The sequence below is a fragment of the Choloepus didactylus genome, chromosome 5 (genome assembly GCF_015220235.1).
Source record: "Choloepus didactylus isolate mChoDid1 chromosome 5, mChoDid1.pri, whole genome shotgun sequence".
In the NCBI taxonomy this organism is placed as follows: Eukaryota; Metazoa; Chordata; class Mammalia; order Pilosa; family Megalonychidae; genus Choloepus; species Choloepus didactylus.
In genome coordinates, this window is record NC_051311.1 from 28,002,701 (window position 1) to 28,018,637 (window position 15,937).

A 15,937-nucleotide genomic window follows, 5' to 3' on the forward strand; every position below is an offset into this window, starting at 1 on the left:
TTAAAGCTCTACAGGTGATTCTACCAGTCGGGTCGAGAACCACAGACCCGTAAAAGTTTAGGGGAGCCGGCGCGCCGAGGGGGAGAGAAATCCGGCCACGGTAGCAGCACTCGTTGGGCCGAGACGCACGCACCTTTCAGTCTCCGGCGCCCAGCAAATGCCTGGCGCGGTAACCCGGACACCGGCCAACGCGGCGCCCGTCCCATGACCTCATCTCGCTAAACCTTTCCTTTTCCTTCCTCAGCACCCCAAAGCTGGGCAAGCGGCCGAGAGACCGCGCCCTAACAGTCTCTCGGCATAGAAACAGGCCGAGGGCTCCAACCCGCGCAGCCAGAGAAAACAGCCCCGCCCTGGCATCTCAGGTGGCGCGCACCCGCTCGCGCGGCCACCGCCCACGGCATTGACGCCCGCCCGCCGGCCCCACCCCCGCGCGAGCCCCGCCTCGCCCACCCCGGCGTGATGACGTATACACGCCGTATGCGGGCGGAAGCGCGGGCGCGGCAGCGGCGGCTTTTAGAGCAGCGGCGGAGGGGCTGGGTTGTTCGCCCGCAGAGAGGCGCTGGCGTGCGCAGTGGGCTGTGCCGGGCCCGGGCCCCGGGGATCCGCGGGTCACCCCACCCCGCCTTGGTTGGGGGAAGGGGAAGGCAGTGGGTGGGAGTAAGCTACTGCCCTTATCGCTGCCGCCGCCGCCCTCTGTGGACGTGGTTTCGCGATGAGCGGCGCCGGGGAAAAGTGTCCAGGAGGAGCGGCCGCCCCAGAGGCCGGGGGCGACCTGGGCCCCGCCGAGGCCAAGGGTCCCAAGACCGAGGGGACCCCGGCGTCCGAGCCCCCTACTTCCATGCTGAGCGTGGACGTGCCGGGGCTGCTCTCGCAGTTCGCGCGCAGCTTCGTGCTGCTCTTCCCGGTGTACGCGCTCGGCTACCTGGGGCTGAGCTTCAGTTGGATCCTGCTGGGGCTGGGGCTGCTCTTCTGGTGCCGGAGAAACAAGGGCCACAAGACGTCCCGCCTGTACCGGGCGTTGGCCTTTCTGGAGGACGAGGAGCGGGCGGTGCGCCTCGGCATCTGCTCTTCCGACCTGCCCGCCTGGGTGAGTGGCCGCCCCAGTCCGAGCGCGGTCCACGCGCGGCGCGCACCTTCGCGTCCCCGAGCCGCCGGGCTTCCACCGACCTCTTATGTAAGGTTGTGCTCTCATCAGCAGCAGCCCCCTCGAAAGCCTCCCATGCCCTGACCACCTTCGAAAGTCACTTCACGGTCACCAGCTACCCTCGCTTCCGAGCTGCTGTCACGGGTCGCCCTCTTCAAAAAAGGGCCTGCTCTTTCACTGCGCCCCCTCTTTTTTAATCTCATGGCAAAAGCGTACACAGCCTAATGTGCATTACGTTTTTCCCACATGTTGGCCACGTCTTTGCCAGAAAACCAAGGGTTTTCCTATTTGAAACCAAGCTTATCTGCGTGGTGGAAATGACTACTGCTTTTGGTATGTCTTTTTAGGGGGATGAGTAGTTGTTTTGGGTGCTCAGAGCTTGTAGGAATTTCGATGCCGTTTCACCCAACCTGCCCTCGGCCTGAAAATGATCCTGTTTAAGTGTTCTCCGTTTTAGAAAAATGTAGCTGATCGAGTTATTTTCTTCTGACAGTTGGTGGGATGAGAAGTTAATTTTTTTTTTTCTCCTACTCTGCGAAGACTCACTCATTTTTTCGTTGTTTCTTCCACGGTTGGGGAACAATTAGCGTCTACCGAAAGATTTGCTGATGTTAGAATAATCAAGTTTTTTGTTTTTGTTTTCTTTTTTGCAAGTAACAATTGTGAGTCTGGAGTCTATAAAATGAGCGCTTTTATATAGGGTCAACTCGAATCTATTATGATTTGGGGGGGGCAGGAAGTTTTGGAAGAGTTGCACTAATAGCAAAAGTCATAGTATTGATTATTTTATTTTTACCTCAAGCAGTTCTCTGCATAATGTATTTATCTGAGCATGGAAACTAATGGAGTTGGCGTCCTCATCTTTTTCTGCTTGCTTCCTAATTCTCAGCCAGTGTCACAGTTTCAGACTGCAGGAAACAGTGTTTAAGATTAACTTCTGCGTGAAAATGGCCAGCCAGTAAATTTCAAAAGGGTTATTTTCTTTTAGAGGAGAAAAGGGCTTGGAGAATGATCCTTTCTTCCAGTCATAAGATACTTAGGAAGGAGGGCATGGAGTATATGACACAAAAGCAAAGAAAAATTAGAAAGCAGGAGGGCCCAGGACTTAGAGGAACATAATTGATACTATTTGTGATGAGAAATAGCAATTTGAATAAGAACATAAATTATAAATTCTTTGGAATTTAAAATTCTATTAGTACATGATGAATATATGGGACAGTGACATCTTGGAGCATCTTTACTGGTGTGGTAGAGCTTTTGGTTTGAAGCAGGAAAAATGAGGGAGATGTAGAAAACAGGAACAGTAATCAAGGTGGGAAAAAACCAGAACAGATGTGCACTTTGGAAAAGCAGAAGTAACTTTAAAATGCCATCTTGTGTCTCTATTACACTAAATTAAGTGATATTAGAAAGAAACTATAAAGGCTTAGAGTAAATGCATTACCAAAACTTCACACATAATCAGTGCTCAAATTCACTGAAAGTCGTGTTGTTCACATAGATACTTGGTTATTGAGCAGTTAGGTAATATCATATTTGCTTGTAAGAATCCTTGTGAAATGCAGACTCTTTCATAGTAAGTTAACAAGTACTATTTCTGCTATGTTGAAGGACTATGATTTTTCTTTTTTAACAGAATAAAACAGTAATTAGACAAAGATTCTCTTCTTGAATTTTTCTTTGTGTGACTTAAACTGATAAACCATGATGTTTATCTCACAGAGTAAGGAATTTATATTCTCTTCAAACTTTTTCACTTGTGTTTGAACTCACCTCACACACCTGTATATTTTTAAATGCCTATGTTACTTGGGAGACTTCTGGGAAGATACCCAAGAAACTTACCAATGATCATGTCTAGGAATAGCACTAAGAATCTGGGATTGGAGGGAGGTTTATTTTGGATACCTTTTTTATTGTAATACTCATATTTTATTTTCATAATAAAAACAATTGATTGTACTGTTTAGATGTGTGCTTACTATTCAGTTATAGCCAGGGAGCAAATCAATAGTAGAAGAAGGCATGAACAAGGGAAGTTAAGATTTCAGTATTAGTAGTTCTTTGATTTTCACTGTACCATACTTAGGTTCTTGGGGTTTCTAAACTTGGGGCTGGTAGTTTGCTTTAAGCTAGATATATTTGTACATCCCAAAGACTGTACACATTTTCATAGTATGTCATTGATTCACAGCAGGATGGAAACATGGGAAAACATGAACCTCTTTGGTACTAATTTTCTAACCTCACTTTTGGTTATGTTTACTGACAGTTTTTCTTTTTATTTCATAAAGTAAAAAATTATGCTGGTTATGGAAATGAGATCATTGAAGAGTATTAATTCTTTGAGAAAAAATATTTACTGTTCCTAAATTGAGATGAAAACAAAAACTTCTGCCTTAACATGTGACAATTCTATAAGAGTTTAGTCCTTCAGCTTTAGCGTAAACTGCGTTATTATTCATTCATTTTTTTTTCCCCCATAAACGGGAAGAGGTTTGGCAGGCTAGGGTTTGATGGATTGGGCTTTTTGTTATCCGTGTCTACACTGTGTTAGTTAATAGGGCTCTGGAAAATTAGACTACAAGTGAAGAATAATCTTGAAGGATGTCTGAGATGAATAAGGATTTTCCATTGCTCTTTTTATTTGTTTGAATAATTAGAACTTAGTGGGGTGCAGTCTGACCCTTTCCTGCTTTTACTACCAGCCATAAATGCTGATTTCTATGGCTGCAAGTCGTGACCCAAACCTGTCATGATGAGTATTATTTAACTGTTTTGACAATTAATCTTTTATTACTTGAATACTTTGATGACTGACAATTAAAGCACAGTCAGCTTCTTAGTTATGATTTGTAATGTCATGTACAAACACTTTGGAGAGAGCTTACTTCTCCCCGTAGTTCTGGGAAGTTCAGGAGAATTTAACTCTAGCCAAAATTTAATACCTACGTGAACAAAAGAAAAGAATACGCATGTAAAGGAAGGGCAAATATTTGCTTTTTTTCCCTTAGTGTTAATCATTGACTTACACTTTAATAAAACCTTGGGAAGACCTGTAACATAAAATAGTTGGTTTAGCTAATTCGGGAGCTATTTTAAACTGCTACTTTAGCACTTAAATCCTAGAGTATTATTTGCTTTGAGAAAATGTTCGAGTCCTCACTATGGCTTGGATCAGGCCACAGATGCTGCTTTTTGTTTCTTGATTATACCCACACTGCCGCTGTAATTCAAAAAGGAAAAAACTATGACACTTGCATTGCTGTATATTATGTGATCTAAATGCTTTAAGGTTGAACATAATATTCCAAGGTTGCAGTAAACAGTTTAGGATATGTGTGTCTATCAGTTTGTATGCTTTAGTTTTAGTAATACTTCTGTTTCAGATAAATAATATCCTTATTTTACAATTTCAATGTGGAAGGATATAGAGCTAGGACTGAAATATAAATCATACAAATACATGAGTAATAAATAAATATTTGTAACATATTTTATAAATATATATTTATGAGTATAAATATGCTGAAGAACCAGTTATGGAACACTAACTAAAAATTTAATGGTTTCATTAGGCCTATTAAACCTTTTATCTCTACTGTAGGTATTCACAGTTTCTACATTGGTCATAGCATGTAACCGTGAATAATATTATAGATAGTTTGAATACCCTGAAAACATTGAATTGTACACTTTAAATGGGTGAATTGTATGGTATGTGAATTTTATCTCAGTAACACTTAAAAAACATCAGAGACACTAAATTTCTTTTAAAAATAAGTGAAAAATGTGGTCAGTTACAATGCAAAGTAAGATATATCTCTTTGCTATGGAAATCGAGCTAAGACTTAAAACTTTTCAAAAAGTAATGTTCTGACTTAAATTTGGGGCATTTACATTTTAAAGAATATTTAATGAGAGGAATGGGCTTATGAAAAAGTAAAGTAGATATTTTTACCTTAAACCTAATTAACTTTAAACATTGATACTACAAAAGCTAAAGCAAACATAAATTCTAGTTGAATAATAATAGAGATCATGCGTCAATAACAGCCTAAATCTGTGTTTTTCTCTCAGTTATTGTAAACTCTTAGTTCTGATTCAGGTATCAATGCATAATTATCATGCGTGTTTGAAAATTTTAAACTACAGATTGTTTTGTTTTGTATTATATACATCCTATCTGAGCACATTCTTGTGGTCTTTTGCATTTTATTGTGTTTGGTCAATTCATTATCTTTCTAAATTTCCATGACAATTCTGTTTTCAGATGGATTTTCTTCCTTCATTTAAAGATCTGAGTATCACTATGTGTATAATGTTCTGAGAATTACAGACTGACAGAAGTGTACGAAGTCATCCTGCCTTCACATGTATACTCTTTTAAGGGGAGATAAGGCAAACTAATATGAGGCAGGGTGTGTTGATTGTCACAAATGTGGTGTTTCAAAAGAGAGCGAGAGACTGCTTTCCAGTTAAGTGAGTATATATGCTTATGGATATTTAAAACTTGAAGATAAGGCATTATAGTTGGTGGGAATCGTAAAATAAAAAGTGCGTCAGTGGGAAACCATGGGTATAATGTAGGAGAAGGTGTGGTTGCTTAGTGGGATGGAAGCATCAGATCCTGGTAAGGCAGCAATGTGGAAGAAGAGGACTGCAAAGTAGATTCATGAACTGCTTAATCTGGAGGGAACCATTCACAATATGTATTGCAGTCGTAGCTCCTTCATTTTATAGAAGATTCAGCAGGCTAATGTCTTACTCTGGAACCCAGGGTTGGTGAAGAAGTGCATGGAATAGAACCCAAACTCCAGGCTCTCATGGCAGTTTTTCCAGTTCACTGGGCGGGGTTAGGGAATCGGTACTTAAGCGTAAATACTACCATGCTGGTGAGACACCGAGTGTTTTAGATGTGGTGGGAGTGGGGAGGTAGTGATGTATTCAGAGCTCTGCTTGTGATCTCAGAAAATGAAAACCGTGTAATGAATATAGTACTCTTCTTAATTTAGCTGTCAAAACTTACAGCCAACATTATTGCTGGATTGCAGTGATCTCTGCCACTGAGGTAGCTGAAAGTACCTGCCCTATCCACTTCTTCCAATAGACTTCTAATAGACTATTCTCTTTTTTTTTTTTATATTCATTTTATTGACATATATTCACATACCACGCAGTCATACAAAACAAATCGTACTTTCGATTGTTTACAGTACCATTACATAGTTGTACATTCATCACCTAAATCAATCCCTGACACCTTCGTTACCACACACACAAAAATAACAAGAATAATAATTAGAGTGAAAAAGAGCAATTGAAGTAAAAAAGAACACTGGGTACCTTTGTCTGTTTGTTTCCTTCCCCTACTTTTCTACACATCCATCCATAATCTAGACAAAGTGGAGTTTGGTCCTTATGGCATTCCCAATCCCATTGTCACCCTTCATAAGCTACATTTTTATACAACTGTCTTCGAGATTCATGGGTTCTGGGTCGTAGTTTAATAGTTTCAGGTATCCACCACCAGCTACCCCAATTCTTTAGAACCTAAAAAAGGTTGTCTAAAGTGTGCGTAAGAGTGCCCACCAGAGTGATCTCTCGGCTCGTTTTGGAATCTCTCTGCCACTGAAGCTTATTTCATTTCCTTTCACATCCCCCTTTTGGTCAAGAAGATGTTCTCCGTCCCACGATGCCGGGTCTACATTCCTCCCCGGGAGTCATATTCCACGTTGCCAGGGAGATTCACTCGCCTGGGTGTCTGATCCCACGTAGGGGGTTGGGCAGTGATTTCACCTTTCAAGTTGGCTTAGCCAGAGAGAGAGGGCCACATCTGAGCAACAAAGAGGCATTCGGGAGGAGGCTCTTAGGCACAACCATAGGGAAGCCTAGCCTCTCCTTTGCAGCAACCGTCTTCCCAAGGGTAAAACCTATGGTAGAGGGCTCAACCCATCAAACCACCAGTTCCCTATGTCTGTGATCATGTTAGCAACCATGGAGGTGGGGTAGGCGAATACCCCTGCATTCTCCACAGGCTCCTCAAGGGGGCACTACATCTTTTTTTTTTCCTTGTTTTTCTTTTTTTTTTTTTTTTTTTTAACTTTCCCTTCTTTTTTAAATCAACTGTATGAAAGAAAAGTTAAAAAGAAAACAAACATACAATAAAAGAACATTTCAAAGAGACCATAACAAGGGAGTAAGAAAAAGACAACTAACCTAAGATAACTGCTTAACTTCCAACATGTTCCTACTTTACCCCAAGAAAGTTACCTAATATAGCAACATTTCTGTGAACTTGTTCCTACTATATCCATCAGAAATTAACAGACCATAGTCATTCCTGTGCATCCCCAGAACGTTAAATAGCTTATCTGTTCCTCTTGGATTATTGTTCCCCCTTCCTTAATTGCTCTCTATTGCTAGTTCCCCTACATTCTACATTATAAACCATTTGTTTTACATTTTTCAAAGTTCACATTAGTGGTAGCATATAATATTTCTCTTTTTGTGCCTGGCTTATTTCGCTCAGCATTATGTCTTCAAGGTTCATCCATGTTGTCATATGTTTCACAAGATCGTTCCTTCTTACTGCCGCGTGGTATTCCGTCGTGTGTATATACCACATTTTATTTATCCACTCATCTGTTGAAGGACATTTGGGTTGTTTCCATCTCTTGGCAATTGTGAATAATGCTGCTATGAACATTGGCGTGCAGATATCTGTTCGTGTCCCTGCTTTCGGACCTTCCGCGTATATACCGAGAAGTGCAATCGCTGGATCGAATGGTAACTCTATATCTAGTTTTCTAAGGAACTGCCAGACTGACTTCCAGAGTGGCTGAACCATTATACAGTCCCACCAACAATGAATAAGAGTTCCAATTTCTCCACATCCCCTCCAGCATTTGTAGTTTCCTGTTTGTTTAATGGCAGCCATTCTAACTGGTGTTAGATGGTATCTCATTGTGGTCTTAATTTGCATCTCTCTAATAGCTAGTGAACTGAACATTTTTTCATGTGTTTCTTGGCCATTTGTATTTCCTCTTCAGAGAACTGTCTTTTCATATCTTTTGCCCATTTTATAATTGGGCCGACTGTACTATTGTCATTGAGTTGTAGGATTTCTTTATATATGCAAGATATCAGTCTTTTGTCAGATACATGGTTTCCAAAAATTTTTTCCCATTGAGTTGGCTGCCTCTTTACCTTTTTGAGAAATTCCTTTGAGGTGCAGAAACTTCTAAGCTTGAGGAGTTCCCATTTATCTATTTTCTCTTTTGTTGCTTGTGCTTTGAGTATAAAGTCTAGGAAGTGGCCGCCTAATACGAGGTCTTGAAGATGTTTTCCTACATTATTTTCTAGGAGTTTTATGGTACTTTATTTTATATTGAGATCTTTGGTCCATTTTGAGTTAATTTTTATGTAGGGGGTGAGGTAGGGGTCCTCTTTCATTCTTTTGGATATGGATGTCCAACTCTCCCAGCCCCATTTGTTGAAAAGACCATTATGACTCAGTTCAGTGACTTTCGGGGCCTTATCAAAGATCACTCGGCCATAGATCTGAGGGTCTATCTCTGAATTCTCAATTCGATTCCATTGATCTATATGTCTATCTTTGTGCCAGTACCATGCTGTTTTGGCATCTGTGGCTTTATAATAAGCTTCAAAGTCAGGGAGTGTAAGTCCTCCCACTTCGTTTTTCTTTTTTAGAGTGTCTTTAGCAATTCGAGGCATCTTCCCTTTCCAAATAAATTTGATAACTAACTTTTCCAAGTCTGCAAAGTAGGTTGTTGGAATTTTGATTGGGATTGCATTGAATCTGTAGATGAGTTTGGGTAGAATTGACATCTTAATGACATTTAGCCTTCCTATCCATGAACATGGAATATTTTTCCATCTTTTAAGGTCCCCGTCTATTTTTTTTACTAGAGTTATGTAGTTTTCTTTGTATAGGTCTTTTACATCTTTGGTTAAGTTTATTCCTAGGTACTTGATTTTTTTAGTTGCTATTGAAAATGGTATCTTTTTCTTGAGTGTCTCTTCAGTTTGTTCATTTCTAGCATCTAGAAACATTACTGACTTATGTGCATTAATCTTGTATCCCGCTACTTTGCTAAATTTGTTTATTAGCTGTAGTAGCTGTATCGTCGATTTCTCAGGGTTTTCTAGATATAAGATCATATCATCCGCAAACAATGACAGTTTTACTTCTTCTTTTCCAATTTGGATGCCTTTTGTTTCTTTGTCTTGCCGGATTTCCCTGGCTAGCACTTCCAGCACAATGTTGAATAACAGTGGTGACAGCGGGCATCCTTGTCTTGTTCCTGATCTTAGAGGGAAGGCTTTCAGTCTCTCACCATTGAGTACTATGCTGGCTGTGGGTTTTTCATATATGCTCTTTATCATGTTGAGGAAGTTTCCTTCAATTCCTACCTTTTGAAGCGTTTTTATCAAAAAGGGATGTTGGATTTTGTCAAATGCTTTTTCAGCATCTATTGAGATGATCAATTGATTTTTCCCTTTTGACTTGTTAATGTGTTGTAATACATTGATTGATTTTCTTATGTTGAACCATCCTTGCATGCCTGGAATGAACCCCACTTGGTCATGGTGTATGATTTTTTTAATGTGTCTTTGGATTCGATTTGCAAGTATTTTGTTGAGGATTTTTGCATCTATATTCATTAGGGAGATTAGCCGGTAGTTTTCCTTTTTTGTAGCATCTTTGCCTGGTTTTGGTATTAGATTGATGTTAGCTTCATAAAATGAGTTAGGTAGTGTTCCATTTTCTTCAATGTTTTGAAAGAGTTTGAGTAAGATTGGTGTCAGTTCTTTCTGGAAAGTTTGGTAGAATTCCCCTGTGAAGCCATCTGGCCCTGGGCATTTATTTGTGGGAAGATTTTTGATGACTGATTGGATCTCTTTGCTTGTGATGGGTTGGTTGAGGTCTTCTGTTTCTTCTCTGGTCAGTCTAGGTTGTTCATATGTTTCCAGGAAATTGTCCATTTCCTCTACATTATCCAGTTTGCTGCCATACAATTGTTCATCGTATCCTCTTATAAGTTTTTTAATTTCTTCAGGATCTGCAGTTATGTCACCTTTTTCATTCATTATTTTGTTTATATGGGTCTTCTCTCTTTTTGATTTTGTCAGTCTAGCTAGGGGCTTGTCAATCTTGTTGATCTTCTCAAAGAACCAACTTTTGGTGATATTTATCCTCTCTATTGTTTTTTTGTTCTCTATGTCATTTATTTCTGCTTTAATCCTTGTTATTTCTTTTCTTGTACTTGGTTTAGGATTGGTTTGCTGTTCATTTTCTAGCTTCTTCAGTTGATCCATTAGTTCTTTGATTTTGGCTCTTTCTTCCTTTTTAATATATGCGTTTAGTGCTATAAATTTCCCCCTTAGCACTGCTTTTGCTGCGTCCCATAGGTTTTGGTATGTTGTGTTCTCATTTTCATTCATCTCTATATATTTAGCAATTTCTCTTGCTATTTCTTCTTTAACCCACTGATTGTTTAGGAGTGTGTTGTTTAACCTCCAGGTATTTGTGAATTTTCTAAGTCTCTGATGGTTATTGACTTCTAATTGTATTCCATTGTGGTCAGAGAATGTGCTTTGAATAATTTAAATCTTTTTAAATTTATTGAGGCTTGTTTTATGTCCCAGCATATGATCTATTCTGGATAAAGTTCCGTGAGCACTAGAGAAGTATGTGTATCCTGGTGATTTGGGATGTAATGTCCTGTATATGTCTGTTAAATCTAATTCATTTATCAGATTGTTTAGGTTTTCGATTTCCTTATTGGTCTTCTGTCTGGTTGATCTATCTATAGGAGAGAGTGATGTGTTGAAGTCTCCCACAATTATTGTGGAAACATCAATTGCTTCCTTTAGTTTTGCCAGTGTTTCTCTCATGTATTTTGTGGCACCTTGATTGGGTGCATAGACATTTACGATTGTTATTTCTTCTTGTTGAATTGCCCCTTTTATTAGTATGTAGTGGCCTTCTTTGTCTCTCAAAACATCCCTGCATTTAAAGTCTATTTTATGTGAGATTAATATTGCTACACCTGCTTTCTTTTGGCTGTAGCTTTCATGAAATATTTTTTTCCATCCTTTCACTTTCAGTTTCTTTGTGTCCCTGTGTCTAAGATGAGTCTCTTGTATGCAACATATTGATGGTTCATTTTTTTTGATCCATTCTGCGAATCTATATCTTTTAATTGGGGAGTTTAATCCATTTACATTCAACGTTATAACCGTGAAGGCATTTCTTGAATCAGCCGTCTTATCCTTTGGTTTATGTTTGTCATATTTTTCCCCTCTGTCTATTAATATCCTTTATTGTACCCATACCGAATCTCTTTAGTACTGAACCTTTCTCCAAGTCTCTCTGTCCTTTCTTTGTTTCTCTGTCTGTAGGGCTCCCTTGAGTATCTCCAGTAGGGCAGGTCTCTTGTTAGCAAATTCTCTCAGCATTTGTTTGTCTGTGAGAAATTTAAGCTCTCCCTCAAATTTGAAGGAGAGCTTTGCTGGATAAAGTATTCTTGGCTGGAAGTTTTTCTCACTCAGAATTTTAAATATATCGTGCCATTGCCTTCTCGCCTCCATGGTGGCTGCTGAGTAGTCACTACTTAGTCTTATGCTGTTTCCTTTGTATGTGGTGAATTGCTTTTCTCTTGCTGCTTTCAGAACTTGCTCCTTCTCTTCTGTGTTTGACAGTGTGATCAGTGTATGTCTCGGAGTGGGTTTATTTGGATTTATTCTATTTGGAGTTCGCTGAGCATTTATGATTTGTGTATTTACGTTGTTTAGAAGATTTGGGAAGTTTTCCCCAACAATTTCTTTGAATACTCTTCCTAGACCTTTACCCTTTTCTTCCCCTTCTGGAACACCAATGAGTCTTATATTCGGACGTTTCATATTATCTATCATATCCCTGAGGTCCATTTCGATTTTTTCAATTTTTTTCCCCATTCTTTCTTTTATGCTTTCATTTTCCATTCTGTCATCTTCCAGGTCACTGATTCATTGTTCAACTTCCTCTAGACTTGTAATATGAGTGTCCAGAATCTTTTTAATTTGGTCAACAGTTTCTTTAATTTCCATAAGATCATCATTTTTTTATTTAGTCTTGCAATGTCTTCTTTATGCTCTTCTAGGGTCTTCTTGATATCCTTTGTATCCCGTACTATGGTCTCATTGTTCATCTTTAGTTCTTTGAGTAGCTGCTCTAGGTGCTGTGTCTCTTCTGATCTTTTGATTTGGGTGCTTGGGCTTGGGTTATCCATATCGTCTGGTTTTTTCATATGCTTTATAATTTTCTGTTATTTTTGGCCTCGTGTCATTTGCTGAACTTGATAGGGTTCTTTTAGGATTTGTAGACCAATTGAAGTCCTTATCTCTAATTTATCAGATCTACAGCTTCATGGAGTACACTTTCTCTAACTAACCAGCAGGTGGTGTCCACGAGCCACCTGTTCTCCACAAGCCAGTTCTCCCCTACTTAGCCTTTGTGGTGATTGGGGGAGTGAGTCTTGTGGGGTCCAATTGGTGTACCAAGCTTGCGTGTGTAGTTGGTGTTGCCTGCCCTGTATATGGGGCGTGTTTCTGGGCAGTCAGGGAGGGGGGGTGGCCCTAACAATCAAATCTCCCTGGTGATCCTAGAGTTTTAAAGCTGCTGCAATAGTCTAATCCTTCAGTTCAGTCCTGCCACAGTTTGTCTCTGCCACTGACCCACAAGTCCTTGGTATTGGCGTATGGCTCCTGAGACTTGCAAGTGGGCCCCTATTCCAGGCTGTGCACCCCGAGTCCTCTGTTGAGGGATGACTGTGCTATGTCACAGGTGAGTGCCGTCCCCCCAGGGCAGTTCTGGGCTGCTGGGCTGTGTAGGGAGGCTCCCAGTCTGCTGAAATGATGGCTGAATGGGGCTTTGTTAATTCACACTGCTCCACCTTCCCAACTCTGGGACAATCAGCTGAGGTTGCAGGGAAGGCTAATGTCCACGCCCAGTTTTGTGGTGTGTGCCTGTTATTTGAAGCACTTCCGTCACACTCGGTTGTCTAGGGCAGCTCTGGGCTATGGGGCTGGCGATGGGCAGGAGTGTTTCCTGTCCACCAGGATGATGGCTGTGAGTGGACACCCCCCTTTTCTTGGGAAGTTGTGGTGTTTAGTGAATTTTCTCAGCCACTGGATTATTGCCTTTTGTTTCAGAGCTCTCTTAGTTCTGCTCTTGACTTGACCTGCCCAAAGTGCAAGTCTTTGAAGCTTTCTGTATTGGGCTTCTTAGAGTAATTGTTTTAGAAAAAGAAAAAAGGATTAAAAAAAAAAAAAAAGGGCCCTCCTCAGAGATCTAATGGGTTATTGAAATGCTAAGAGACAAAGCAACCAGGGCCATTAAGGAAAGGTCCACAGGGCAGAGAGATCAGCTTTTCTTCGGGATTTGCATATGCGCCTCAGGGCCTGAGCTCTGCCCTTCCCCTTTCTATGTTCACCAGAACTCCAAAAATCCTCCGCTTTTATTTTGGAGTTTTTTGTGTTGTTTTTTTTCTATGCCTGTCTCCTCTCTGCTGGGCTGGCTGCTCTCAGATTCTCTGGTGTCTGGTCTCAGTCTATCTATGGTTGGAGTTTGGATCAGCAGAATGAGTTTCCGATAAGGGCTGCCACTGCAGTTCTCCCTTCTCCTTCCCGGGGCTGACAGCCCCTCCTCCCACAGGACTGAGCCTGGCAGGGAGGGGCGCGGGTCCCCTGGCCGCAAAAACTTACAGATTTCGCTAATCTCAGCAGTTCGACATTTTCATGAGTGTTGTATGAAGTATGCCCAAAGTCAGATTGCTCTGTGGTGTCCAGTCCACGCAGTTCCTGGCTTTCTACCTACTTTCTTGGAGGAGTAACTAAAACATACAGCTCACCAGTCCGCCATCTTGCCGTAGATCTAGACTATTCTCTTTTATTTTTAGGGGTCTTATTATGCCTTAAACATTGAGTCACCTCATGTTCTTTAAGAATTGGGTGGGGCATAGTTCTCAAACAAAGCAATTGATCTGTCAATTGTCTTTTGCATGGAATCAGTTTTCCATTTAATATGTTTTATACAAAAGCTTTCTGATGGTCTTTCTCCCTGTCACTGATATTTCTTCCTTTCATTTATTTTTGTTAACTGTTTAAAAATTCGTCTATTTTTTTAAAAGGAAACCATTTATTTTGTTGTTTCCTAGAGCATATCATATTTTAAGGAATTAATCCAATATATGTGGAGATTAAAAATGAGTCTGTTTAACTGCTTAACTTCCAACATGTTCCTACTTTACCCCAAGAAAGTTACATAATATAGCAACATTTCTGTGAACTTGCTCCTACTATATCCATCAGAAATTAACAGACCATAGTCATTCCTGGGCATCCCCAGAACGTTAAATAGCTTATCTGTTCTTCTTGGATTATTGTTCCCCCTTCCTTAATTGCTCTCTATTGCTAGTTCCCCTACATTCTACATTATAAGCCATTTGTTTTACATTTTTCAAAGTTCACATTAGTGGTAGCATATAATATTTCTCTTTTTGTGCCTGGCTTATTTCGCCAGACAGTTGTATAAAAATGTGCTTATGAGGGGTGACAATGGGATTGGGAAAGCCATAAGGACCAAACACCACTTTGTCTAGTTTATGGATGGATGTGTAGAAAAGTAGGGGAAGGAAACAAACAGACAAAGGTACCCAGTGTTCTTTTTTACTTCAATTGCTCTTTTTCACTCTAATTATTATTCTTGTTATTTTTGTGTGTGTGCTAATGAAGGTGTCAGAGATTGATTTAGGTGATGAATGTACAACTATGTAATGGTACTGTTAACAATCGAAAGTACAATTTGTTTTGTATGACTGCGTGGTATGTGAATATATCTCAATAAAATGATGATTAAAAAAAAAAAAAAAAAATGAGTCTGTTGATTAATTTATTCAATCAGCAGCATTTATTAGACTTCTGTATTCCAAGTATTTTACTCACATTAGATGAGTAAGAAAGGGCGTTAAACTCAAGAAATTTACTAGCTGGTAATAACACAGTCCTGTGTATAATCTTTTTATCGTCACACATTGGTAGTTTTTTTTTTTCAAACAAAAGTAATATGTGGTCATTTTTTTAAATCTAGAAAATAATGTATTAAAAACATCATCCATATACCCAGACCACCATAATGGTGGTGGTTTGAAAATTATAACAAACTTAATTGAGGTAATTATTGTAAATTTTTCTATTTGTGCTGATAATCCATACTAAAAATCATTTACCAGTAAAATCTGGTTCAGGACCTAAAAGATTCCTGGATTCTTAACTACGTATGGAAAAAAATAAAAGCAGACCATTTTAGGTCTATCAGTTGTTGAAGTTTTATGTTAAATTTTTTAGAAAACATGCCATTTAGGGTATTGTGCACATATACTAAGGAAATAACTCTTTAAATCAATCTGTTTTAAAACAAAGATTCCATTGATGAAGATGTAACAATTTTTTTTCCTAGGGTTTGATTTAGCTTTGCATGTAAGCCAATTTTATGCTATGCTATCTTTGCTTACTTTTGCGAATGGCAGTTTAGTGATTATTCTTATATCAGACACCTCTGAGATGAGTTGTTCAATGTCAAGCTTTTTAATGGATTACAGCAGGGTGTCTGGATAAAAGTGTAGATGCAAAATAACAAATCATAAGCACACCCTGTGTCAGTAGAGGTAGTTTCCTTTTTAAAAACAACTCTGTTTTTATAATTTGTGACTGCACACTAGAATT

General features: G+C 39.8%; 1 protein-coding gene across 3 annotated transcripts in view; it reads left to right on the plus strand.

Moving 5' to 3' along the window:
* Positions 1–510: 510 nt before the first annotated feature.
* ESYT2 (extended synaptotagmin 2) overlaps positions 511–15,937 on the plus strand; it is a 144,204-nt gene continuing 128,777 nt past the window's right edge. For 2 of the 3 annotated variants that reach the window (XM_037835716.1, XM_037835717.1), the window contains exon 1: positions 511–1,087. In XM_037835716.1, coding sequence (XP_037691644.1) covers positions 713–1,087 — 375 coding nt within the window. In that variant the 5' untranslated portion in view covers positions 511–712. The remainder of the gene's footprint in view (positions 1,088–15,937) is intronic. The other variant, XM_037835718.1, reaches the window with a different exon arrangement.